At 46.1% G+C, this 25,203-nt stretch overlaps 1 protein-coding gene across 2 annotated transcripts in view; it reads left to right on the top strand.

The window, feature by feature from the left end:
• CRACR2B (calcium release activated channel regulator 2B) overlaps nt 1-16,104 on the top strand; it is a 182,451-nt gene extending 166,347 nt beyond the window's left edge. For both annotated transcript variants that reach the window (XM_063944771.1, XM_063944770.1), the window contains exons 7-10: nt 6,143-6,238; nt 11,088-11,275; nt 13,987-14,058; nt 15,571-16,104. In XM_063944771.1, coding sequence (XP_063800841.1) covers nt 6,143-6,238; nt 11,088-11,275; nt 13,987-14,058; nt 15,571-15,724 — 510 coding nt within the window. In that variant the 3' untranslated portion in view covers nt 15,725-16,104. The remainder of the gene's footprint in view (nt 1-6,142; nt 6,239-11,087; nt 11,276-13,986; nt 14,059-15,570) is intronic.
• Nucleotides 16,105-25,203: the final 9,099 nt, after the last annotated feature.

Below are 25,203 nucleotides of genomic sequence, written 5' to 3'. Positions count from 1 at the left end.
TATCCCGTACTTGGACGATCTCCTGATAAAGACGAGGTCCAAGGAACAGTTGATAGTAGGGGTAGCACTTACTCGGGAAGTGCTACAACAGCACGGCTGGATTCTCAATATTCCAAAGTCACAGCTGGTCCCGACGACACGTCTTCTGTTCCTGGGAATGATTCTGGACACAGACCAGAAAAGAGTGTTTCTTCCAGTGGAAAAAGCCGAGGAGTTGTCATCTCTAGTCAGAGACCTCCTAAAACCGGGACAGGTGTCTGTACATCAATGCACACGAGTCCTGGGAAAGATGGTAGCTTCGTACGAGGCAATTCCATTCGGGAGGTTCCACGCAAGGACTTTCCAGTGGGACCTGTTGGACAAATGGTCCGGGTCCCATCTCCAGATGAAACAGCGGATAACCCTATCGGCAAGAACCAGGGTGTCGCTGCTGTGGTGGCTGCAGACGGCTCATCTACTTGAGGGCCGCAGATTCGGAATACAGGACTGGGTCCTGGTGACCACGGACGCCAGCCTTCGGGGCTGGGGGGCAGTCACACAGGGAAGAAATTTCCAAGGACTATGGTCAAATCAGGAGATTTCACTTCACATAAATATTCTGGAGCTAAGGGCCATTTACAATGCCCTAAGTCAAGCAAGACCCCTGCTTCAGAACCGGCCGGTGCTGATCCAGTCAGACAACATCACGGCGGTCGCCCATGTAAACAGACAGGGCGGCACAAGAAGCAGGAGGGCAATGGCAGAAGCCACAAGGATTCTCCGATGGGCAGAGAATCATGTGTTAGCACTGACAGCAGTATTCATTCCGGGAGTGGACAACTGGGAAGCAGACTTCCTCAGCAGGTACGACCTCCACCCGGGAGAATGGGGACTTCATCCAGAAGTTTTCCGAATGCTGGTCAACCGTTGGGAAAAACCACAGGTGGACATGATGGCGTCCCGCCTAAACAAAAAGCTAAAAAGGTATTGCGCCAGGTCAAGGGACCCTCAGGCGATCGCTGTGGACGCTCTAGTGACACCGTGGGTGTACCAGTCGGTTTATGTGTTTCCTCCTCTGCCCCTCATACCCAAGGTACTGAGAATAATAAGAAGGCGAGGAGTGAGAACTATTCTCGTGGCTCCGGATTGGCCAAGAAGGACTTGGTACCCGGAACTTCGATAGATGCTTGCAGAGGACCCTTGGCCTCTGCCGCTCAGACAAGACCTGCTGCAGCAGGGACCCTGTCTGTTCCAAGACTTACCGCGGCTGCGTTTGACGGCATGGCGGTTGAACGCCGGATCCTGAAGGAAAAAGGTATTCCGGAGGAAGTCATCCCTACCCTGATCAAAGCCAGGAAGGATGTTACCGCAAAGCATTATCACCGCATTTGGCGGAAATATGTTGCTTGGTGTGAGGCCAAGAAGGCCCCAACGGAGGAATTTCAACTGGGTCGTTTCTTACACTTCCTGCAAGCAGGTGTGACTTTGGGCATCAAATTGGGGTCCATTAAGGTCCAGATCTCGGCCCTGTCGATTTTCTTCCAGAAAGAACTGGCTTCACTGCCTGAAGTTCAGACTTTTGTCAAGGGAGTCCTGCATATTCAGCCTCCTTTTGTGCCCCCAGTGGCACCTTGGGATCTCAATGTGGTCTTGGAATTTCTAAAATCACATTGGTTTGAGCCACTTAAGACTGTGGATTTAAAATATCTCACGTGGAAAGTGGTTATGTTGTTGGCTCTGGCTTCAGCCAGACGGGTGTCAGAATTGGTGGCTTTGTCCTGTAAAAGCCCCTATCTGATTTTCCATATGGATAGGGCAGAGTTGAGGACTCGTCCTCCGTTTCTCCCGAAGGTGGTGTCAGCTTTTCACTTGAACCAACCTATTGTGGTGCCTGCAGCTACTAGGGACTTGGAGGATTCCAAGTTTCTGGACGTAGTCAGGGCCCTGAAAATTTATGTTTCCAGGACGGCTGGAGTCAGGAAAACTGACTCGCTGTTTGTTCTATATGCACCCAACAAACTGGGTGCACCTGCTTCTAAGCAGTCTATCGCGCACTGGATTTGTAGCACTATTCAGCTGGCGCATTCTACGGTGGGACTACCGCAGCCTAAAAATGTGAAAGCCCATTCCACAAGGAAGGTGGGCTCATCTTGGGCGGCTGCCCGAGGGGTCTCGGCTTTACAACTTTGCCGAGCTGCTACTTGGTCAGGGGCAAACACGTTTGCAAAATTCTATAAATTTGATACCCTGGCTGAGGAGGACCTGGAGTTCTCTCATTCGGTGCTGCAGAGTCATCCGCACTCTCCCGCCCGTTTGGGAGCTTTGGTATAATCCCCATGGTCCTTACGGAGTTCCCAGCATCCACTAGGACGTTAGAGAAAATAAGAATTTACTCACCGGTAATTCTATTTCTCGTAGTCCGTAGTGGATGCTGGGCGCCCATCCCAAGTGCGGATTGTCTGCAATACTTATACATAGTTATTGTTACAAAAATCGGGTTGTTATGGCGAGCCATCTGTTCAGAGGCTCCATTGTTATCATACTGTTAACCGGGGTTCCTATCACGAGTTATATGGTGTGATTGGTGTGGCTGGTACGAGTCTTACCCGGGATTCAAAATCCTTCCTTATTGTGTCAGCTCTTCCGGGCACAGTGTCCTAACTGAGGCTTGGAGGAGGGTCATAGGGGGAGGAGCCAGTGCACACCAGGTAGTCCTAAATCTTTCTTAGAGTGCCCAGTCTCCTGCGGAGCCCGTCTATTCCCCATGGTCCTTACGGAGTGCCCAGCATCCACTACGGACTACGAGAAATAGAATTACCGGTGAGTAAATTCTTATTTTTCATCAGTCAAAAAAGTCAATAAGATTTGTTTGGCATGATCTCCCACCAGTAAATCCATGCTGTTTTGGATCCTGTAAGTTGTTTGATTTAAGATATTCCACTACTCTTTCTTTTAATAGTTTTTCCATTACTTTCCCTACTACTGATGTAAGGCTTACTGGTCTGTAGTTACTTGCTTCTTCCTTGCTTCCACTTTTGTGCAGTGGAACTACATTTGCTCTTTTCCTGTCCTCTGGAATAGCACCTGTATTTAGTGACTGGTTAAATAATTCTGTTAAAGGTGTAACCAGCACATCTTTTAGCTCTTTGAGTATCCTTGGGTGTATCCCATCTGGTCCCATTGATTTATCCGCTTTTAGTTTTGAAAGTTCTGTTAGGACCTTTTCCTCTGTAAATGTATTTTCATCTACCTTATTTTTATGAATGTCCTTGCAACTTAACTGTGGCCCCATCCCTTCTTCTGTAGTAAATACTGAGCAAAAATAATTATTTAGGTGATCTGCTATTGACTTGTCTCCCTCCACCAAATGCCCACTCTCTGTCTTAAGTCTTATTATTCCTCCATTTGATTTTCTCCTTTCACTTATATACTTAAAAAAAGTTTTGCCCCCTTTATCTACTGACTGGGCCATTTTCTCCTCAGCTTCTGCCTTTGCACGTCTGATCACTTTCTTAGCATCCTTCCGTCTGTCCAGATACACCTCTTTGTCGTTATTATTTTGAGTCTGTTTGTATTTCCTAAAAGCCATCTTTTTTGCTTTCACACTAGTTGATACTTCTTTTGTGAACCACACTGGCTTCCTTTTCCTGGTGCTTTTCCTAACCATTTTGATACAAAGGTCTGTTGCACTTAGCATTGCACTTTTCAGTTTTTTCCACCTCTCCTGCACTCCTTCCAAGTTCCTCCAGTCTGCCAATGAATCACTTAAACATCTCCCCATTTTTGCAAAGTCCGCATTTCTAAAATCCAACACCTTTGTTTTTGTGTGACAGGAGTTGGATCCTGTCTTTATACTAAACCATACTGCTTGATGATCACTGGATCCCAGGTGCTCACCCACATATATATCAAATATCCTATCACCATTTGTAAGAATTAGATCTAATAGTTTTTATTTGGGTATTTTTTTCCAGTAGAACTACAGGTACCAGCGGGCCCGTTTTTCTCCCGCATGCTGGTACTTGTGGTTCTCCAAGTACCAGCTTGCGGGGAGGCTTGCTGGGACTTGTAGTACTACTGGAAAAAAACAATATTCTTTCAATTTTCAAAAGGCTATCAGCCCCCCATCCGCAGCCCTTGGATGGGGGGGACAGCCTCGGGCTTCACCCCTGGCCCTTGGGTGGCTGGAGGGGAGGGACCCCTTGATTGAAGGGGTCCCCACTCCTCCAGGGTACCCCGGCCAGGGGTGACTAGTTGCGTATTTAATGCCACGGCCGCAGGGCGCTGTATAAAAGTGACCCCCGGCTGTGGCATTATCTACCCAGCTAGTGGAGCCCGATGCTGGTGTAAAAAATACGGGGGACCCCCTACGCTTTTTGTCCCCCGTATTTTTTGCACCAGGCGCAGAGCCCGGTGCTGGTTTTAAAAATACGGGGGATCCCTTGTCAGTTTTTTCCCCGGATTTTTAGAACCAGGACCGGCTTGAAGAGCCCGAGGCTGGTTATGCTTAGGAGGGGGGACCCCACGCATTTTTTTTTCTTCTGATTTTTACCATTCCATTTAAAAAAAAATAAAAAATAAAAATATATATATATAATTTATTTATTTTTTATTTTAAATATATAAATAATACTTGTGCCTCCAAAATAGACAAACCAAGTACCTAATCCCTTCTAATATAAATAGATATGCTATTACCAATAAAAAAAAACATGTTTTTAAAAATTTTTATTAGATTCCGCCAGCAAAGTGTGGCGGATTGAAAATGACGAATTTACTGTCTAAAAGCACTGTTGTCGAATTTACAATCTTCAATTGAATATACTTTTTGCAGTTTGACAAACGCACACCTAGTCTGTATGGTACATATTGTTTAAAACTGGGACTGCAGTTTTCATTAAGGCATTTTGATTTACGACCTGCCTATTAATAAATTGCACTGTATACAGGACCACTCGGTGCATGTAGGCAGTTAGTAAATCTCCCCATTAATGTCTACATTATGCATATTGATTTGCCAATAGTGAACACTTCGTAGTATATTTCTGTTTCTTATTAACTAATAATATAGAAACAATAATATAAAGATTGTCAATGAAAACGATATTATATGCGCAATAATATTATAGCTCGGGAATAAAATATTGTTCTATTGTTTTCACTTAAACAGTCATTCAAGATGAAAGCTTTATAATAAAACACTAATCAACTCTAAATTATAGTACAGGTTGAGTATCCCATATCCAAATATTCCGAAATACGTAATATTCCGAAATACGGACTTTTTTGAGTGAGATTGAAATAGTGAAACCTTTTTTTTTTGATGGCTCAATGTACACAAACTTTGTTTAATACACAAAGTTATTAAAAATTGTATTAAATGACCTTCAGGCTGTGTATATAAGGTGTATATGAAACATAAATACATTGTGTGAATGTACATACACTTTGTTTAATGCACAAAGTTATAAAAAGTATTGGCTAAAATTGACTTCAGGCTGTGTGTAGAAGGTGTATATGAAACACAAATGCATTCTGTGCTTAGACTTGGGTCCCATCACCATGATATCTCATTATGGTATGCAATTATTCCAAAATACGGAAAAATCCGATATCCAAAATACCTCTGGTCCCAAGCATTTTGGATAAGGGATACTCAACCTGTAATACTTATCTACACAGAGTAATCGGTACACCTCTGTAGCAAACACAACGAGTGAGCAGGTACAATATGGACTTTTGACTAAAGGGCCCTACACATTGTCCAATCCGCCGCCGAGCTGCACGACGGCGGATACGGCCGACGGGCGACCCGACAGCGGGGGGGCAGTGACGGGGGGAGTGAAGTTTCTACACTCACCCCGTCACCCGGCTCCATAGAAGTGCAGGCAAATATGGACGAGATCGTCCATATCGGCCTGCATGCGCAGCCGACGGGGCACCAGCGATGAACGAGCGTGGGGCCGCGCATCATTCATCGTTGCTGCCTCCACACTCAAAGATTTGAACGGTATCTCGTTCATTAATGAACGAGATCGTTCATAATATCTTTGAGTGATATCGCACAGTGTGTAGGGCCTATTACTGAGGTGATTATGAAGTCAGCACCGCGAGGTGTCTTAGCTACTGCTGCGGTACACTTACATCCTATCTCTGTGTGCAGGACACCACAAAACAGCAGCACAGACACACAGCTCTGCAGAGGGAGCTGATGAAGAAAGAACAAGAATTGGACGGCATTGCTCTGCGGCAGAGACAGGTATAGTACATCAGTCACTCCCTCTCCATGTAACTGTGTCCTCTATTATTCCTGGTTTCAGCTGAGCACATTCACAGTGAGAACTGAAACTGCTAGTGTAAGGAGCATCACAGTATAAAGTTACAGCAGAAGTAGACAAAAGGAAAAACACAGTACGTTCTTCACAATTCAGATGACACAATGGCACAGAATGGATGGGAAACCTTGTGCCTCGCAGCATATGATGAAACAGACAGTCACAGGCATAGTAATATGTATCTGAATGTTCCCAGGCTCGGTAGCCCATGTAGACTTTCGTCTTTTACACTGTAGTAATTTACGGGTGTGGTATGTAAGGTCGACAGTGTTTGGGTCGACCACTATTGGTCGACAGGGTCTTTAGGTCGACAGGTCAAAAGGTCGACATGAGTTTTTGATTGGGTTTTTTGGTGTCGCTTTCTCCGTACAGTTACTGGGAACCCCAATTAGTGCACCGTGTCCCCTCGCATGGCTCGCCAGGCCTCGTTCCCCCGCCAGGCACCTCTCTCCCTGTAGCGCCTCCCCCCGCCACCACAGACATGTCCCCCCGCAGCCAGCTCCTCCTGCCGGCCGCCGATCTCTGCTCCCCCCCGCCGCCATACCGCTCACGCGTTAATCCCCCGCCGGCCGCCGCCATCTGCACCCCTGAACGCTGCCAGCAGCAACAGCACAGGACCCTGTGTACGGCCAAATCAGACAGTCGGATTTGGCCGTCGATTGAATAGGGGTTGTCGGATCCATTTCGACAACTGCATGTCGGAATGGATCCGACTCTTATTGAATATACCCCGTAATGTCCATTCAGTAATCCGCAACAATTATTCAGGGATTGTCTTTCTTTAATCTTGTGCAAAGTTTACAACAAAAGCTAATGGTCTTGTTCATTGCTGTGCAGTTTGGAACTGATTGGGTGCACATAAAACATTACTTCTTAGTACAGCATGTGTGTGCGTGACAAAATAATAATAGTGTGTGAGTTTATATGTGCGATAGAACATAACTCCTTAGTGTGTGTTTACAAACTTCACACAGAGGGTTTTGCTACTGTGGTAACCCTACAAACATATACACTTCACAAAGGGTTTGTTTTCAGCATGTACAGTGACTTGTAGAATTGGGAAATGCAGTAGGTGCAGATTATACAAAGTTACAGATTTCGTTACCTATTTTTAAACCATCCATATATTAACGACCAGGGTTTTGCATTTAAACATATTACTGTCTTGACAGTTTGGCTGCCAAAATTGGCGATTTTGTGGCTTGAAACCCCTTCACACCGTAGGCCAGGCCTGAGTTATTGCTGGGTCTTCCTTTGCCGGCGCTTGGAGATGACATCATCTCCAAGTGGCGGTGATCTGGCTCTGTATGTTTTTAGCGTAACCCTGGTCACACTGTTCACATCGCAGGTTACCTAGGTCGGTGCCAGGTTCGACCCTGGTAACTACCACGGTTGTATATATCTGTGTAACACAACTGGGGTAGACAAACCTAGACCTGGGTTGCCCCAAGCAATAACCCGGGTTATACGTTTGATGTGAAAGGAGTATCTGTAAGCCATTCCTGGAGCATTTGCCGTAGTAAAGAATTATAGATCTGATGTTCCAAACTTGTACAGTGTATTACAGTTCAGTGTGCGCTCTGCCACCTGCACATGACGTGCGGCTACAGCTTACTACATTACCAGTGGCAGTAGTAATCTATACTTTGCTGCTGGGATGTTTTCTGTGTTTATGTGGGCACAAAAAGAGTACGTGCTGTGGAATCTATGGTTTAAATATCAGTAAAGGGGTTTATTTGAGTATGTTGTTGTAGGAGGGACAGGTACTATGGAATATTGCTACTGTACTGTAGCCCATTGCATTTATACCCAATCCATTTAAATATCACTTTATACGAGTCTTTTCTTTTTGGTCCTTTTGGCAAAGTCGAGTACTGCACCTTACGAGTTGGCATTCACACTTATTACATCACTGTTACAGTCTTTCATGGTGTAATGTTTATTCTAATCCACTGAGACAAAACAGCCCTGGGGACAGGAGGAGAGCTTCACAGGACGACGCTGTTTGTTACAGAGCAACAGTGATTAGACGGGATTGGCTCCGCTCAGTGTTATGTTGATATTAGACTAGAGAGGGTTACACAGGAGGATGATAAAGTTCTGAAGGAGCAGTTTGTACGGGATACTGAGGCACTCATTCTACTAAAGCACTTTGGTCTATTCATGAAGCAGTGAAAAGTGTGGAGAAGCGAGTCAGTGGAGCAGTTGCCCATGGCAACCAATCAGCATTGAAGTAACATTTTATAATTTGCATACTATACAATTGTACGGAGCAGCTGATTGGTTGCCATGGGCAACTTCTCCACAGGCTCACTTCTCCACTCTTTATATGAACCAGTTATCAACCTGAAAAAAAAGTGAGTTCATGAAGTTTTGCCTTTTACACATCTGAGCCGGTAAGCCAGGTTGGCAGTCGCACAGAGGAAGACGTGGAAGTGTGCCAACGGGGTGTAACCAGCCAGTGTCCAGGGCAGCTCCTATTTACTGGACTCCCCTGGAATGTTAAAACCTCTTGTCACTGTGTACTGAAATCGGCAAGGACACATGAATAAAGTCTTGGCATGATAAGCAGAGGCAGCTAATGACAGAAGACATACACAGGCAGATAATGATGCCTCACCCTTCTATGTATCCTCAGTATAATAGATTACAGAAAGTTAGTTTTGTAAGTAATGAGCCCACAGCTCCCACTGTATCTCACACCTAACCCATCTTCCAAGGTAGAGATAGTGAAATGACATCATATTTATGAGCCGTGTAATGAGGCAGCATCCACAAGATGTGCAGCTGTTATTCAGTCTTAAGTAAAGCCCTGGGATGTGTGCTGTGATAAGAACACACCTTATTACTCACACAGAAAATACCTGTGACCTCCTGAAATACTGGCTCTATCCCAACCTGAACTTCATAGGTAATCATCATATCTATGTTTACTGCAGCCACCGTGTGAGCCCCACATATGCCCAGCATGTTATATACCTTTGCCGGTTGGGTTCACCCTCATTTGTAGTGCTGCCCCTAAGTATCAGAGATATAAGAGGTAATACTAATTAGATGCCACTTTTACCAACAATTAACATCTGCAGATTGGTAAACAGTCATCTGGGATTTTTTTTTACTTTTCTTATATCTCTGTGTAATGTAAATTACACTTTTTTTTTTTCTTCATCACATCCTATAGTGTCCACCCTTATTTGTATCCCTATATCAATCGGGAACAGGATGTAAGAAGTTGCTGTTTGGCACCTGAAGGCCTGATTCACAAGCAGACGCAGTGGCAATATGTGCGCAAGTGACCAGTATTTTTGTACTGCATCCTAGTTGCACCATGCATGCGCAACGATTGTGTCTGCACTGAGACGCAGGGTCTTAATTTTAGTGGGCATTCTTGGGAGGTAACAGAGGTAGCGCTGAAAGCGGCTGCATTTAAAGACACACAGTTTGCTCACACAGGAGGCCATAGTCAGATGGATAAACTGCACATGCCATAGGGTTGGTTCAGGTTTCAGTGGTGCGACTGATGCACCGATGCTGCATGTAAAGGCTGAAATACGGAAATGACAGACTAAAAACACGACTGCAGCAAAAGATGCAGCTCGTCTGCGTCCACCCCAGAATCAGGCCCTGATTTTGAACTGTTGCTGCCGGAAATTCTTCCCAGCACCATCCGCTCCCAGGAGACACCACTGCCTTGAATTGTTTGCAGTGCCTGGGAGGTTAAGGGCATGCCCAAGGACTCACCAGACTAGTGGTGGAAGAGGATACGTCCTCATACATGTATGCTGCAGTCACACCTAAAGCCCCTCTTGGCACGTAGGTCCCATGAGACTCTGCTACAGTTGTCCCACTTTTTGTTGAAAATGCATCTTAGATGCAACGCCATGTGACTAGGACGCACGAGGAGACTGTGCTGATAAATTTGATATGTGACACTTATACATCTGTGTGCGACTGAGTCTCTGAATCTGCATACGAAGTGCTGCAATGTAGCAGCCATAGCTTTTTTCCATGACAAGTTCTGTTGTACTTCATATACAGTACAGACTCTGTTGCACACAGATATACAAGTGTCGTATATCAAATCAATCTGTGCAGTCTCACTGCGCTGTGTGTACACACTAGACAATATCGTGTACAATGTGCCCAATTCAGACACCTCGTTCACGATATCGTCCAGTGTGTATGCACCATGTCGCTGTCAATGCATGCTCCCATGCCTCATCAGCTACATCCTCCATCAGACCCTGCATGATGGTCCAGCAGGCAACTTCGCCAGCGAGGGTCACGCTGCCGAATGCAGCATGGCTTCCCCCCCCCCCCCCCCACACACACACACACACACTCACCTCTCAAAGTACCCTAATAAGACAGGGTTTTAGGATATCCAGGCTCGAGCACAGGTGGTTTTAAAATGTCTGAGGTACTATAAGTCTTCTGTGTTCAAGCATAGATATGCTTAAAACCTGGACTGTTAAGGTTTCCTTGCGGAGTGAGTGTAGGAAACACTGCTACATTCCATGCCAGCGTCCACTGTAACGGTCTGCTGGGGACAGTCTTTTTTTAGTTAGTTCAGTTATAAATTCATCTTTTTAGATTTACAAGAATATGCTGTTGATTTATTGAATTCTGTGTATCCAGACATGTTTTTCCACTTTCTAACTATCCGCAATCACTTCCACGTATGTCTGCTTTATATTTTGTTATGAATTGTGTTGTGATACAAAATGTACGTCACACCTAGTACACAACTTAGTCCCAATTTTCACTTTACAGTTGGAGCATCAGCTACACTCTATAAACAGTGAGCAACTAGAGACACGAGTCCAAAACGATCGCTTGAAGCAGCTCAATGAGGACTTGCTTGAGCAGCTCGAGAGGACCAAAGGAGACCTGAAACATGCACAAGACAATCTACTGGGACTTCGGAAGCAAGAGCAAGAGGAGCAGGAGCGCAAGAGGAGGTATGTGTTCAAGGCCAAATTATGACATAACACACATCAAGCGCAAACGTTTTTCTATTTTACAAACTACTATTGGCAAGGAGCAGGTGCTGTAATACAGATTTACGGTGTATACACACTAGACGATGTGCTCTATGAGCGACGTCGTCTAGTGTTTTCCCCTCCCGGACCGGGTGGTCGGCGGCAGTGCATACACACTGAGCGATATGACGACCATATCGCTCAGTTGACATCATGCCACAGCCGGGTTGTGCAGGCAGCTCTTGGACGACAGCTGGAGGCTTGGGAAATAGGCAGAACTACTTGTACCTACAAAACAGAATGACTGCTCTTGTACAAACCACCACTGTCCGGACCATGCCTGAAGTGCATCCTAGGAACTGACCAAGGATAACCTACAAAAGTACAGAGAGAAACAAATACCGGTGTGAAGGACAGGAAGCGCCCTGCTGATCCCCATCCTTGGTATCCTCAATATTTGCACTTTGGGCCTGATTCTCAGTCGCACATGATGCCAATGTTCAGAGTTGAGCAATCCTTTTGCTACGAAGTGTGCGGAAATCCCTCAACCTCATACAAGGTGTGTATGCAGGGCCGTAACTAGGGTGGGGCTAAGGAGGCATGTGCCCCGGGTGCAGGATTTGAGGTGGTGCCAAGGAGTTACAGAGGAGCAGGGTTTTTTGGTTCTTTTTTTTTACCGTCAGTGCTGTGTTGCTCCATTGAGACAGCAGACAGCTCCAAGGGCAATGTATCTGACCCTCCTGTCTGACCACAGCTGGCTCCGACGCTGTGCGGGTGAGCTCCAGTACCTGGGATCTCTCCTATGTCGGGTTCTGTCTTAAACTCTCTTCTTTGCCATGCAGTGCTGCGACTAGCATGCAGTGCCCCGTACAAGCTTTAGAAGCTCACTGTGCTCCCAGTTAGCAATATCAACCTCCGCTTTGTCTCCCAGATGGGGGGATTTGGTGTAGATAGGGGGGTGTAGTGCAGTGATGTAGTGTACCATATAGGGCAGGCATTCCCAACCACGGTCCTCAAGGCACACTAACAGTGCAGGTTTTAGTGATATCCAGGCTTGAGCACAGGTGACTTAATTAGCACTTCAGTTATTTTGATTTAACCATCTGCTGCAGCCTGGATATCACTAAAACCTGCACTGTTGGTGTGCCTTGAGGACCGTGGTTTGGAATGCCTGATATAGGGTATATAGTGTAGTAATGTACTGCAGTATAAAGGGGCATGTAGTGCACCAATGTGGTGTAGCATATATGGGAATGTAGTGTAGTGATATAGTGTAGCATATAGGGTATGTAGTTCAGTGTATAGGGGCATGTAGTGTAGTGATGTAGTTCAGCGTGTAGGGGATGTAGTATAGTGATGTAGTGCAGTGGATAGGGGAATGTAGTGCAGTGATGAAGTGTTATGATATAGTGCAATGTATGGGGGGGGGCAGAGGAGTATGTAGTTAAACACGCTGGTGGGGCATGGGGCATTTAAGGCACATAGGGAAATATTGTCCAAAGGTATCCCCTTTTTTCAAAACTTTTGATAATCTGATTATTTTAGTGTGATAGGGTTTGTTTGTTTGTTTGTCTGTTTTTTTGTTTTTGTTTTGTGGGGGTTTTTTTGAGGGGGGGGGGGGGGGTGAGTCAAATTACTGCCTTGCCCCAGGTGACGAAAATCCTAGTTTCGGCCCTGGTGTATGCACAGAGGTGCGGTTACAATTCAAACGCACGGTACTGTAAACTTATTGGAAATGTGCTGGGGATTCCTGGGCAGTGACTGGGATTTGGCTATTCAGATGCACGAAGATGGTCTGTCTTATGGGCATTTTATGGGAGTGTTGTGGACGTGACACTGAACAGTTTGGCTCCCATTGGAGGCCATACTATGACTGAAAATCTGCACTTAGCAATGGGCGAAGTCTAAAAATGGTATTAGTGTCTGGAGATGGTTATAGTGGGTGTCCCAGTCTCTGCACAGCCAGAAGCACACTGTACACCAAGGAAGGGCTGATGCTAGCCTCAGCATATAGTCACAGACGTGACTATGGCAAAAGACTAGTAGCAGACAGGGGTGTAGTATGGTATGCCGGCTGTCAGGGTCCCGGCGCACAGCATACCGGCGCCGGCATACCGACAGCGTGGTGAGCGCAAATGAGCTGCGACAGCTGCGCTCACCATGCTGCGGGCACGGTGCACGCTATCTATTCTCCCTCCAGGGGGGTCGTGGACCCGCAAGAGGGAGGAAAGGTGTCTGTATGCCGGGTGTCGGGATTCCGGCGCCAGTATACTGTGCGCTGGGATCCCAACAGCCGGAAAACTGAAGACCACCCGCAGTCACAGCAGTGTGTGCCACTCAGAATAAGCCCCTTTATGTGACTGTTTCTATTGATTACTTATTTGTTATTGGATACTTTCAGCAACATGAGCCCTCCCAGCAGAAGCTGGAGGTAATGGTGACTCTGGGAAATATGTATGTGACATTTAATCCATTGTTGCCCTGAGAGTTAAACCCCACTTAGCATATGTGGGTTGGTGTGAACTGTGAGGTCTTGTTTTAGGAACCAAATTCACAAAGGTTAGGGTTCCTGGAAAATGCATGTAACAATGGGGCATAGCAGGGAAACCATCAGATGTATCTGAGAGATGCGCTATACTGATTGATTTGTAAAAGGGGTGAGTGACTTTAGTATTTCTGTTTCTCTGCAGAGATGTGTATAAAGTCTCACGGAACATGCAGAAGGAGAAGCAGAGTCTCCTGCGGCAACTGGAGCTGCTCAGGTAACTTCGTCTATTAGATACATACAGACTTATTAACGCTCAATGGTCAGAGGTGTTGCTGGGCAAACTGAGAACACGAGTATACCCAGAGATGTACAGTAATGCCATTACTGCGTCTTTGTACGTGAAAATCTAAATATGTTGCAGCTGCCGGGATTTGTGTTGAGACATCCATTGGCGGGTTTACAAATTCAAACGACTACACAGCATCAGCTTCTGAGGAACTGTATGGCTTCTCAGAATGGCTGATGACTCTAAGACAGCAGCGCCAGAAAACCTGTGTACAAGGAACAGTCGCTGGTTCCGACATGCCTATAAAACAGTTGCGACACGCTCATGTATATCTGACTGATAATCAGTCTGTGTTCAAATCTGCTGACCCAGGCAGGGGGCGGCCATCTTGCGGCTTCTGGCTAGCTGCTCAGGGTCCTGACAGGCTCAGCAGCACTGTAGTCCGACATGCAGGCAACGGCCAAACGGTATTGGTTCATTCTCTCTCTCTCTCTATCTATCAATATATATATTAGTGTGTGTGTGCGTATGTATATATGTGTATATATATATATATATATATATATATATATATATATATATATATATATCCTGACTTCTGGACCGGCACTCCTCTCACATCAAAAATGCTGCTCTGGTGCCTCCAGTGACATACGGTAGCTACCAATAGGAAAAAATCTGCGGCACTCAGAGTCTTTGCTGCAAAACGTGTGTATTTACACAAACATCCCAACCAACGTTTCGGGGCTCACACGCCCCTTTGTCAAGGTGAACAAAGGGGCGTGTGAGCCCCGAAACGTTGGTTGGGATGTTTGTGTAAATACACACGTTTTGCAGCAAAGACTCTGAGTGCCGCAGATTTTTTCCTATTGGTGTATGTATGTATATATATATATATATATATATAATAGTGTGTGTATATATAATACAGAGATTGGTGCATATATTGTTTAGAAGGGGTTTTTTTTTTTTGTATCTTTTTGACATTAGATAGGTTTTCTTTTGCTTCCTTTAATTGCTTTGAATTCAAACAGTATTTAACAGTCATTTATGTATTTATCTATTTTTGCTGATTGGCGCTAACTAGTGTCGCCTGTAACCCAGCATCTGCAGGGAGCAGTCCTTGGTGACATCAGTTCAGTAGGCAGGTGTTTAAAGGCTAATAGTTTACCGCAAATAGCCGAAATCTCCAATTCTGCTTTTTGTTTCTGTTGTCTGCACTATTAGTGACGCAGTGGGCTGCTCTATGTTATGGCTTGTAACGGCACTACATCAAGCAGCCTTTGTGACTTGGGAGTGATGGGCCAAATTATACAATAGACATTGACATTATAAATAACAAATTATTACATAAAGGGTTAGAAGTTGAATAATTTTACGGGGCTCCCATACTGCCCATGTATTCTCAGGGCAATTGGTATATTTAGCCCTGTGACTGTTGTGCCATACTGATATACAATCTGGAAATTATGCAGCTGCCCTATACATTTTGTCTTCCAGGGACATGAACAAAAAGCTTCGGGATGAGAAAGATGTGTTTGAGGCAAAGAAACTGGATACCCTTAAGAAGAGTCTCACAGACCCTATCCTGGTGCCAGGATGCTGCTGCTGCTCGAGTTATGCAGGCAGCCTGCACTGTGATCCCAGGCAGTGACCACTGGGTGGGGGTGTTACAGGGGTTAGCAGTGTGTACTATAGGTGTAGCATATTTTAGCTATATATAGATGTGAATTTGTATATACTTGTGTATATAATTCTTTTATGTATGTATCTGTGTCCACACAGTATCTCCATGTACATGGAGGTGTGGTATAAATATTGGTGTGCTTATATATCTTTAGGTCAAAGCTACAGCCTAGCCCTAGAGTCTAGACACACGCTGTCAGGTACAGAACAATGTATGAGAGGGTCTAGGCAGAGGGAGTCTGTATACGCAAACCAACTTTACCTCAGAGTCCTACAGAAAACTGTGCTTCCGCAACAAGTGAGGTTTAGAAGTAATAATGTAAATGAAAACATCGCTTTTAATGATAATTTCTTTTTCGTGTCTTTTTTTTATTCTATACATCACCTGAAGTGAAGGCGGGCGTTCCAAAAAAGGAGCGTGAGCACACCATAGTACCCCCGATTGAAATTACGCCACACAGTAGTGCCCTTAATCACATTACACTGCATAGTTGTGTCCTTTATTTATGTTACGCGTCACAGTAGTACCCCCATTATACACATTATGCCGCACAATAGTACCCCACTGTGTGCGCTTCAGCTCCCGCTGGGATGTCATCACCTCCAGTTCATGCTGGGACGCAGGAAGTGTCATTCCCCTGTTCTCCCTCCCCATGACCGGTAGCAGCAGCAGTCCACCACAACTGCCGGCAGTAAGCTGTGGATGTAAGGCGGGAGTGAGAAAATATTCAAGCTGGGAGGGCCATTTGGCATGTTTAGCGAATGGTCGAGGGCCGCAAGTGGAGAGCCGCCCCGTGCATTCCCCAGCCAGTATGTGTGTATCAGGTGCGTAAGTTCATGCCCGAAGGCAAAATAGAAGGTGGTATTACTCCAGTGGCTCCGGCATGCACATGTACTGACATCTCGGCGACTTGCCAATGGTGCATCTGGGAGAATAGAGATTCCTTATTTCAGCTAATTGTGGCAATAAGGAATCTTTATTTTTCGGTGTTGGCTGTAAACGATAATAGAGTCTTGAGGGGGATAGATAAGTACCAGCCAATCAGCTTCTGCCCTGCATTTTACAGGCTGTGCTTGAAAAATTACAGTGAATATTGGGTTGGTTGCTACATTGGGGCAGATGTATTAACCTGGAAGGGGCATAAGGAAGTGATAAACCAGTGAAAAGTGCAAGGTGATAAACGCACCAGCCAATCGGCTCCAATATGTAAATTAACAGGAGCTGATTGGCTGGTGCATGAGCACCTTCCACTTATCACTGGTTTATCACTTCCGTATGCCTTCTCCAGGTTAATAGATCTGCCTCATTATCCCTCACAAGTTAATCTCTTTTCACTCTTTGATAAAAAAAAAACCATAAAAGTTTTATTATAACAATTAGTGAATGTCCTTAAAATAACTTCTGTAGCTCACTATGGGGCAGATGTATTAACCTGGAGAAGGCATAAGGAAGTGATAAACCATTGATAAGTGCAAGGTGATAAACGCACCAGCCAATCGGCTCCAATATGTAAATTAACAGTTATGAGCTGATTGGCTGGTGCGTTATCACCTTGCACTTACCACTGGTTTATCACTTCCTTATGCCGTCTCCAGGCTTAATACAGCTGTCCCTATATACAGCATACAATTTAATCTGTTATTGCACACATTCCAAGAGTCTTCAGCTGAAGAGGGCTGCAAAGGTGATTTGTGAACTTGGACAGCAGTCAGCAGTGACTGTAGCAAATCGCATTAAAATGAGTGAAGAGAGATCTGTCCTAGTTCAGCAGCCCCCTTTCTTTCTTGGTGCCCATCTGACAGCTGGAGCCCGGCGGCCAGTGCCTCAAATGTCTCTGATAAGCATAGTGCTTTTAAGCAGCAGGGCTGCAATTTTCCTTTCAATTTAGTCAAATTGAGGTGTGATAAAGCAATAAAGAGATGGCAGAGAGAGCACTTGTAGCCTATCTGTCACTGCGGGTGGAGCCGTCGTTTGGGCTGTACCGAGTGTTCTGTGATGGCTGTGTTCTCCTGCTGCTTACGTGATGCTGCTTCTGAGTAATGGTCTACGCTGAGTCTGAGGGCAGATGGAAATCTGTGCCCGCCACTGATATGTGCTGGCTGTGCCAGATATTCTGCATCAAGGTGCATGGCGGGAGAGTTGAAGATCACTGAACACATAGGGGCCGTAGGACCATCCGGCAGCTGAACTGTTGTTAAAAAAAAAAAAAAAAAAAAGCATGAAAACCGTTCTGGACACTAAGCAGTGGTGCAAGTAGAAAAAATGTCTTACGGGTACTGTGTGCGCAAAAAAAAATGGGTGTGGCCAAATGTCACATGGGGCGTGGTCAATGAAAATGGGGCGTGATACACATATGGGGGGAGGGGCAAATACACGTATGACCCCAATAGTGCCAGATACACGTTTCCCCACAGTGCCAGATATACATTGCCCCACAGTGCCAGATATACATTGCCCCCACAGTGCCAGATATACATTGCCCCCACAGTGCCAGATATACATTGCCCCCACAGTGCCAGATTTACATTGCCCCCACAGTGCTAGATTTACAATGCCCCCACAGTGCTAGATTTACAATGCCCCCACAGTGCTAGATTTACAATGCCCCCACAGTGCTAGATTTACAATGCCCCCACAGTGCCAGATTTACAATGCCCCCACAGTGCCAGATTTACAATGCCCCCACAGTGCCAGATTTACAATGCCCCCACAGTGCCAGATTTACAATGCCCCCACAGTGCCAGATATATATTGCCCCCACAGTGCTAGATATACATTGCCTCACTCAGGCTGCTCCACGTCCCCTCCAACTGATGTGCTCCCTGCTCCGCCTCCTCCTAACGCGCACGGCTCAAGCAGCCTCAGCAGCCAGCCCCACTCTGCGCCCACTGCCGCGGGAGCGTGATGACATCACAATCATGCTCCCTGCACACTGGGAAGGGGAGGAGCGGCAGTAGCAGTACCCGGCCGGCCACAGCAACTGGTGAGCGCTGCGCACATCAACGCTGTGAGCGGCGGCCCGGCGGAGTGGGTACGGCGTACCCGCGGCTAAACTCTTAAGGGTACGCCGTACCCGCCCACTTGCAGCACTGACACTAAATTATATGTAACATAACATCCCAGAACACATGACCGCAATATTAGGAGATACACAAATACACTACATGGGAACACTAAGTTATATGTAACATAACATCCCAGAACACATGACAGCAATATTAGGAGATACACAAATACACTACATGGGAACACTAAGTTATATGTAACATAACATCCCAGAACACATGACAGCAATATTAGGAGATACACAAATACACTACATGGGAACACTAAGTTATACAGTATGGATCATAATATCCCTGAACACATGAACTCAGCAATAGAAGTGGCTGTACACTCCATGGATTAAATTTAATAAGGTGGGAGTTCTATTTAAGATGGGATGTTGCCCATAGCAACCAATCAGATTCCAGGTATTATCTTCTAGAAGGTGCTAGATAAATGAGAAGTAGAATCTGATTGGTTGCTATGGGCAACATCCCAACTTAAATAGAACTCCCATCTTAGTAAATTTACCCCCATGTGTCATACAGTGTAGTAGGATTAGTGGTGGACAGCTGGCATGGGGTAATGTACCCCCTGTTTCGCCGTCCCCTTTATCCAGCTCTGAGCCAATGCCAATCACAGTGACAACTTTATCCAAATAAACTGTCATGTCTAACCCCCATGACCCGCACCTCATCTACTCTTTCCATGTCAGCCTGATAACTTGTGTTAATATTAATACTGTGGGTGCAAGGTAAATACAAGCGGAGTGGTTGTAGACTACACACCCTAACTGCTTGTAATGAGAGGAGCTAGCTTGCTGAGATTTATAGCACCTTCAAACCAGCACAGCCCAAACAAAACCCAGGGCATTACACTAATGAAAGACAGCAGTGGAGTGATCAGGTGTGTGAAAGCAGCTACTCAGTGTTATGAGTATTACAAGAGTAAAATGTGAAAATATACATGGATTAAAAAACAGTGATATAAAATGTGAATATAAGTGTTAAGTGTTGATGCCCTGAAGTGGCCCAGCCAGACTAGCTCAGGTGGCCTCACACCCCAACACTCACCCCAAAAAACTGACACTATATAAATATAAAATGGACTTACTTTTAATTATGCCTGATTGCGTGCCGTCAGATGTTAATTATCTGTTTAAAACCGTTATACCCCTTTCTCCTAGAGGATGCTGGGGACACTTCAAGAACCATGGGGTATAGACTGGATCCGCATGAGACATGGGCACTTTAAGACTTTGAAGGGGTGTGAACTGGCTCCTCCCTCTATGCCCCTCCTCCAGACTCCAGTTTTAGAATTGTGCCCAGGCAGACTGGATGCACTTGGAAGAGCTCTACTGAGTTTCTCTGAAAAGACTTTGTTAGGTTTTTTATTTTCTGGGAGGCTGCTGGCAACAGTCTCCTTGCATCGTGGACTTCTTGGCTACAGGACACCATTAGCTCCTGAGGGTTTGGGGTACGCCTAGGGGTTCACTCCCAGAGCCTGCCGTCACCCCCCTTGCAGAGCCAGAAGTCAGAAGACAGGTGAGTGGAAGAAGAAAAGAAGACTTCAGTGACGGCTTCTAAGGTACCGCGCAGCGCGCCATGCTCCCACACGCAGCGGAACTACAGGGTGCAGGGGGTGGGGGCGCCCTGGGCAGCATAAAACTCCTCATTAAGGCTGGCAAAAGTGGAAATTGAGTGCCTAGGCACTAAATTCTTACCCCCACCAGTGTAATTATATTAAAAAATAGCGGGGCTGAAGCGAGCCATTAAGGGGGTGGGGCTTAGCCCTCACAGCTCTCATAAGCGCCATTTTCTCTTCACAGAGCTGCAGAGACGCTGGTCCTTCCTCCACACTGCTGCACAAGTAACAGAGTGCAAAAGGGGGGGGGGGGGCACAGTTAATTTGGTGCAAATATAATTATTATAAAAGCGCTACAGGTCTGAAGCTTATATATTAACATTTCAGAACCGGGATTGAGCGCTGGGTTGTGAGCTGGTAAACTTCCTCTGTGTTTCTCTGACAGGCTTTACTGTGGGTCTGTCCCCTTTTTTCCCAGTGTGTCTGTGGGTGTCGGTACGCGTGTGTCGGCATGCCTGAGGTGGAGTGCTCTTCCCAGGAGGAGACTGTGTTAGGGACAGAAACGGCTGTGGGAGTGACCCTGGTGGCACCGCCGACTCCTGATTGGGTAAATGTGTTAAATGCCTTGAATGCTAATGTGGCTCTTATTAATAAAAGATTAGATAGATCTGAATCTCATAACCAGGCATGGAAGAAATCTGTGGAGGATGTTTTATCACAGGTTCAGACCCCCTCGGGGTCACATAAACGTTCGTTTTCTCAGTTGGCAGACACAGATACCGACACGGACACTGACTCCAGTGTCGACTATAGTGATGCCAGATTAGACCCAAAATTGGCAAAGAACATTCAGTACATGATTGTGGCAATAATTACTGAAGACCCTGCGGTTCCTGATACTAGGGTCTGTATGTATAAGGGAAAGAAACCAGAGATAACGTTTACTCCCTCTCATGAACTGAATACTCTGTTTGAAAAAATGTGGGAAAAACCTGACAAAAAGATTCTGATTCCCAAAAGGATTCAGGTTGCGTATCTGTTCCCCTCTGGGGATAGAGAAAAGTGGGAATCATCCCCCATTGTGGACAAGGCTCTATCTCGGTTGTCTAAAAAGGTGGCTTTGCCGTCTCCTGACACGGCATCCCTTAAGGATCCTGCAGATCGTAGCCAGGAAAATACATTAAAATCCATTTACGTCACCACAGGTACACTGCACAGACCAACCATCGCATCTGCGTGGGTGAGTAGTGCTATCGAAAAGTGGGCAGAGAACTTGTCATCTGATATAGATACCCTAGATAGGGTTAGCATCCTGTTAACTCTGGATTATATCAGGGACGCTGCGGCCTACCTAAAGGAAGCGGCGAGAGATATTGGCATTTTGGGATCAAAAGCCAATGCCATGGCGATTTCAGCTAGGAGGGCTTTGTGGATTCATCAATAGAATGCTGATGCTGACTCTAAGAAAGCTATGGAGTCTCTCCCATATAAAGGTAGTGTCTTGTTTCGTGAGGGTCTCACTGATTTGGTATCTACGGCTACCGCGGATAAGTCGTCATTTTTGCCTTATGTTCCTCCACAACAAAAGAAAGCTCACCACTTTCAGATTCAGTCCTTTCGGGCAAATACAAAAAAAGCTGAGGTTATTCCTTCCTTGCTAATAGGGGAAGAGGAAAAGGTAAAAGATCTCCGGCTGTGGCAGGTTCCCAGGAGCAGAAGTCCTCCCTGGCTTCTGCCAAATCCACCGCATGATGCTGGGGCTCCTCTGCGGGAGTCCGCACCGGTGGGGGCACGTCTCAAGCTCTTCAGTCAATTCTGGGCTCGTTCGGCCCTGGACCCATGGGTTTTAGAAATAGTGTCCCAGGGGTACAAACTGGAGTTTCAAGACATTCCCCCTCACTGATTTTTCAGATTGGTCTTACCAGCTTCGCTTCCGGACAGGAAGGTTGCATGCAATGCAATACAAAAGTTGTGTCTAAATCAAGTCATTATCAGGGTTCCCCCGTCTCAACAGGGAGAAGGTTTTTATTCAAGCCTGTTTGTGGTCCCGAAGCCGGACGGTTCGGTCAGACCAATTCTGAACCTAAAATCCCTCAATCTTTACCTAAGAAAATTCAAATTCAAGATGGAATCTCTCCGAGCAGTGATCTCAAGTCTGGAGGAAGGGGATTTCATGGTGTCGGTCGAAATAAAGGATGCCTACTTACACATCCCCATATATCCTCCGCATCAGGCTTACCTGAGGTTTGCTATTCAGGATTGTCATTACCAATTTCAGACGTTGCCGTTTGGTCTGTCTACGGCTCCGAGGATTTTCACCACGGTTATGGCGGAAATGATAGTTCTCCTTCGCAAGCAAGGAGTCACAATTATCCCGTACTTGGACGATCTCCTGATAAAGGCGAGATCCAAGGACAAACTGGTGCAGGACATTACGCTATCCCTGACAGTTCTGCAAGAACATGGTTGGCTCCTAAACTTGCCGAAGTCACAGTTGAATCCGACGAAACGGCTGTCGTTTTTGGGAATGATTCTGGACACAGAATTATAGAGAGTTTTTCTTCCAGAAGAGAAGGCTCTGTAAATTCAGAGTTTGGTCAAACAAATTCTGAAGCCAGCGAGAGTGTCAATCCTTCAATGCACTCGATTGCTGGGGAAGATGGTGGCGGCCTACGAGGCCATTCAATTTGGCAGATTCCATGCCAGAGTGTTTCAGTGGGACCTGTTGGACAAGTGGTCCGGATCCCATCTGCACATGCACCGGAAAATAATCCTGTCCGCCAAGACCAGAATCTCACTCCTGTGGTGGCTGCACAGCTCTCACCTCCTAGAGGGACGCAGGTTCGGGATCCAGGACTGGATCCTAGTGATTACGGATGCGAGTCTCCGAGACTAGGGAGCAGTCACACAGGGGGAAACCTTCCAGGGAAGATGGTCAAGCCAGTAAGTTTGTCTACACATAAGCGTTCTAGAGTTAAGGGCCATTTACAATGGCCTTCTTCAAGTGGAACGTCTCCTTCGCAACGTCCTAATCCAGTCGGACAATATAACAGCAGTAGTGCACATAAACCGCCAAGGCAGAACAAAGAGCAGAGCGGCAACGGCAGAGGCCACAAAAGTTCTCCGCTGGGCGGAAAAACATACAAGCGCTCTGTCAGCAATCTTCATTCCTGGAGTAGACAACTGGGAAGCAGACTTCCTTAGCAGACACGATCTCCATCCTGGAGAGTGGGGTCTTCATCAAGAGGTCTTTGCAGAAGTGACAAGTCTTTGGGGAATTCCTCAAATAGACATGATGGCGTCTCGCCTCAACAAGAACCTTCAGAGATATTGTCCAGGTCGAGGGACCTTCAAGCAATAGCAGTGGACGCGCTAGTGACACCATGGGTGTTTCAGTCGGTGTATGTGTTCCCTCCGCTTCCACTCATTCCCAAGGTGCTAAAGATCATAAGAAGAACAAAGGTTCAGGCGATCCTCATTGTTCTGGACTGGCCAAGGAGGGCTTGGTATCCAGATCTTCAGGAATTACTCATAGGAGATCCCTGGCCTCTTCCTCTACAAGAGGATCTGTTACAGCAGGGGCCGTGCATATATCACGACTTACCGCGGCTACGATTGACTGCTTGGCGGTTGAACGCCGGATCCTAGCCCGAAAGGGTATTCCCAGTGAAGTCATTCCCACACTTCTTCAAGCTAGGAAAGGAGTAATCTATAACAACAAATATCTGTTGTGTCCTTAACTGCGCAAAAGGCTGCCTGGCCACTCCAACTCCCAAAACAAGTGTCTCCCCAAAACACTCCAATATGACAAGAATACAATATAGATAGGCAGTGGTTATAGCTGGGCACCCCTATACAATATGTGAGTCACTTAGTGAGATAGTATTATACATTCCTTTGTAGAGGACGGTCCTCAAGATTTTCTTTTGGTCAGTACGTGTTTCACTCTCAGTACATGGAATGAAATGAAAACATATCATGTGTAGTACAGTTTAAAAATTTAATACAACACGTATACATAAAACCAAAATGTTTCTAAAATATCAATTCCATAAGTCCAGGTGTAAGGTGCTACAGATGGAACAATTACCAGAGCAAATGGAGAACTGATTCGAAACAGTCCTCAAACAAGCGTGTTATTTGAATAGTCACCACAACGATCCTCCCGGGTAGGCAGTCAGGTGTACTTCTCTGGTAAAAGAATGTCAGTTCACCCTTCACCGGAACACAGGATCCACAAAAACATCCAACGCGTTTCAACCCAAACTGCTATGGGTCTTTCTCAAGGCGTTGTGTACAATGTCCCCTCCTGAATCCCCTTTTAAACCATGTTCCACCAATCGTGGATCATAAAAAACTTTCACCCAATGACATCCTTCCTTACTGCTGTGCTATGGTGAACTTGGCTGTCACTCAAAAGTAGATACACAAGTTCCTCCCCCTGTCTAAGCTATTATTCGGAGACTTCCTTGTCAATCAGCGTTCGGAATCGCCGCTCCCCAGAAGTGCGTCCATCCACTTCCGCCCGTCAGGTCAGTCCTCCCCATGCGCGCCTCCACGTGGTTTCTCCGGCGCGTCATCACCAGAAGTTCGGGGCTCCGTCACTTCCGCCCGGCCGTCCGATCCCCCGTGGTCGCGTCCACATGGTCTCCTTTGTGTGTCTCCATCTAGAGTTCCGCCCCGCGGGTTGGGATTGCGTCACGTCACTTCCCGTCATGCGTCTTTACTCCTATATGCTGTCGGGTTCTCTGGGTTATATGAAGTGATAAACATTCCATTACAGCATTATAGCCTCTGTTTCCAAAGTACAACAAGGC

This window comes from Pseudophryne corroboree, chromosome 11, assembly GCF_028390025.1.
Source record: "Pseudophryne corroboree isolate aPseCor3 chromosome 11, aPseCor3.hap2, whole genome shotgun sequence".
NCBI classification, from domain to species: Eukaryota; Metazoa; Chordata; class Amphibia; order Anura; family Myobatrachidae; genus Pseudophryne; species Pseudophryne corroboree.
This window is presented reverse-complemented; position numbering and strand designations above follow the sequence as displayed.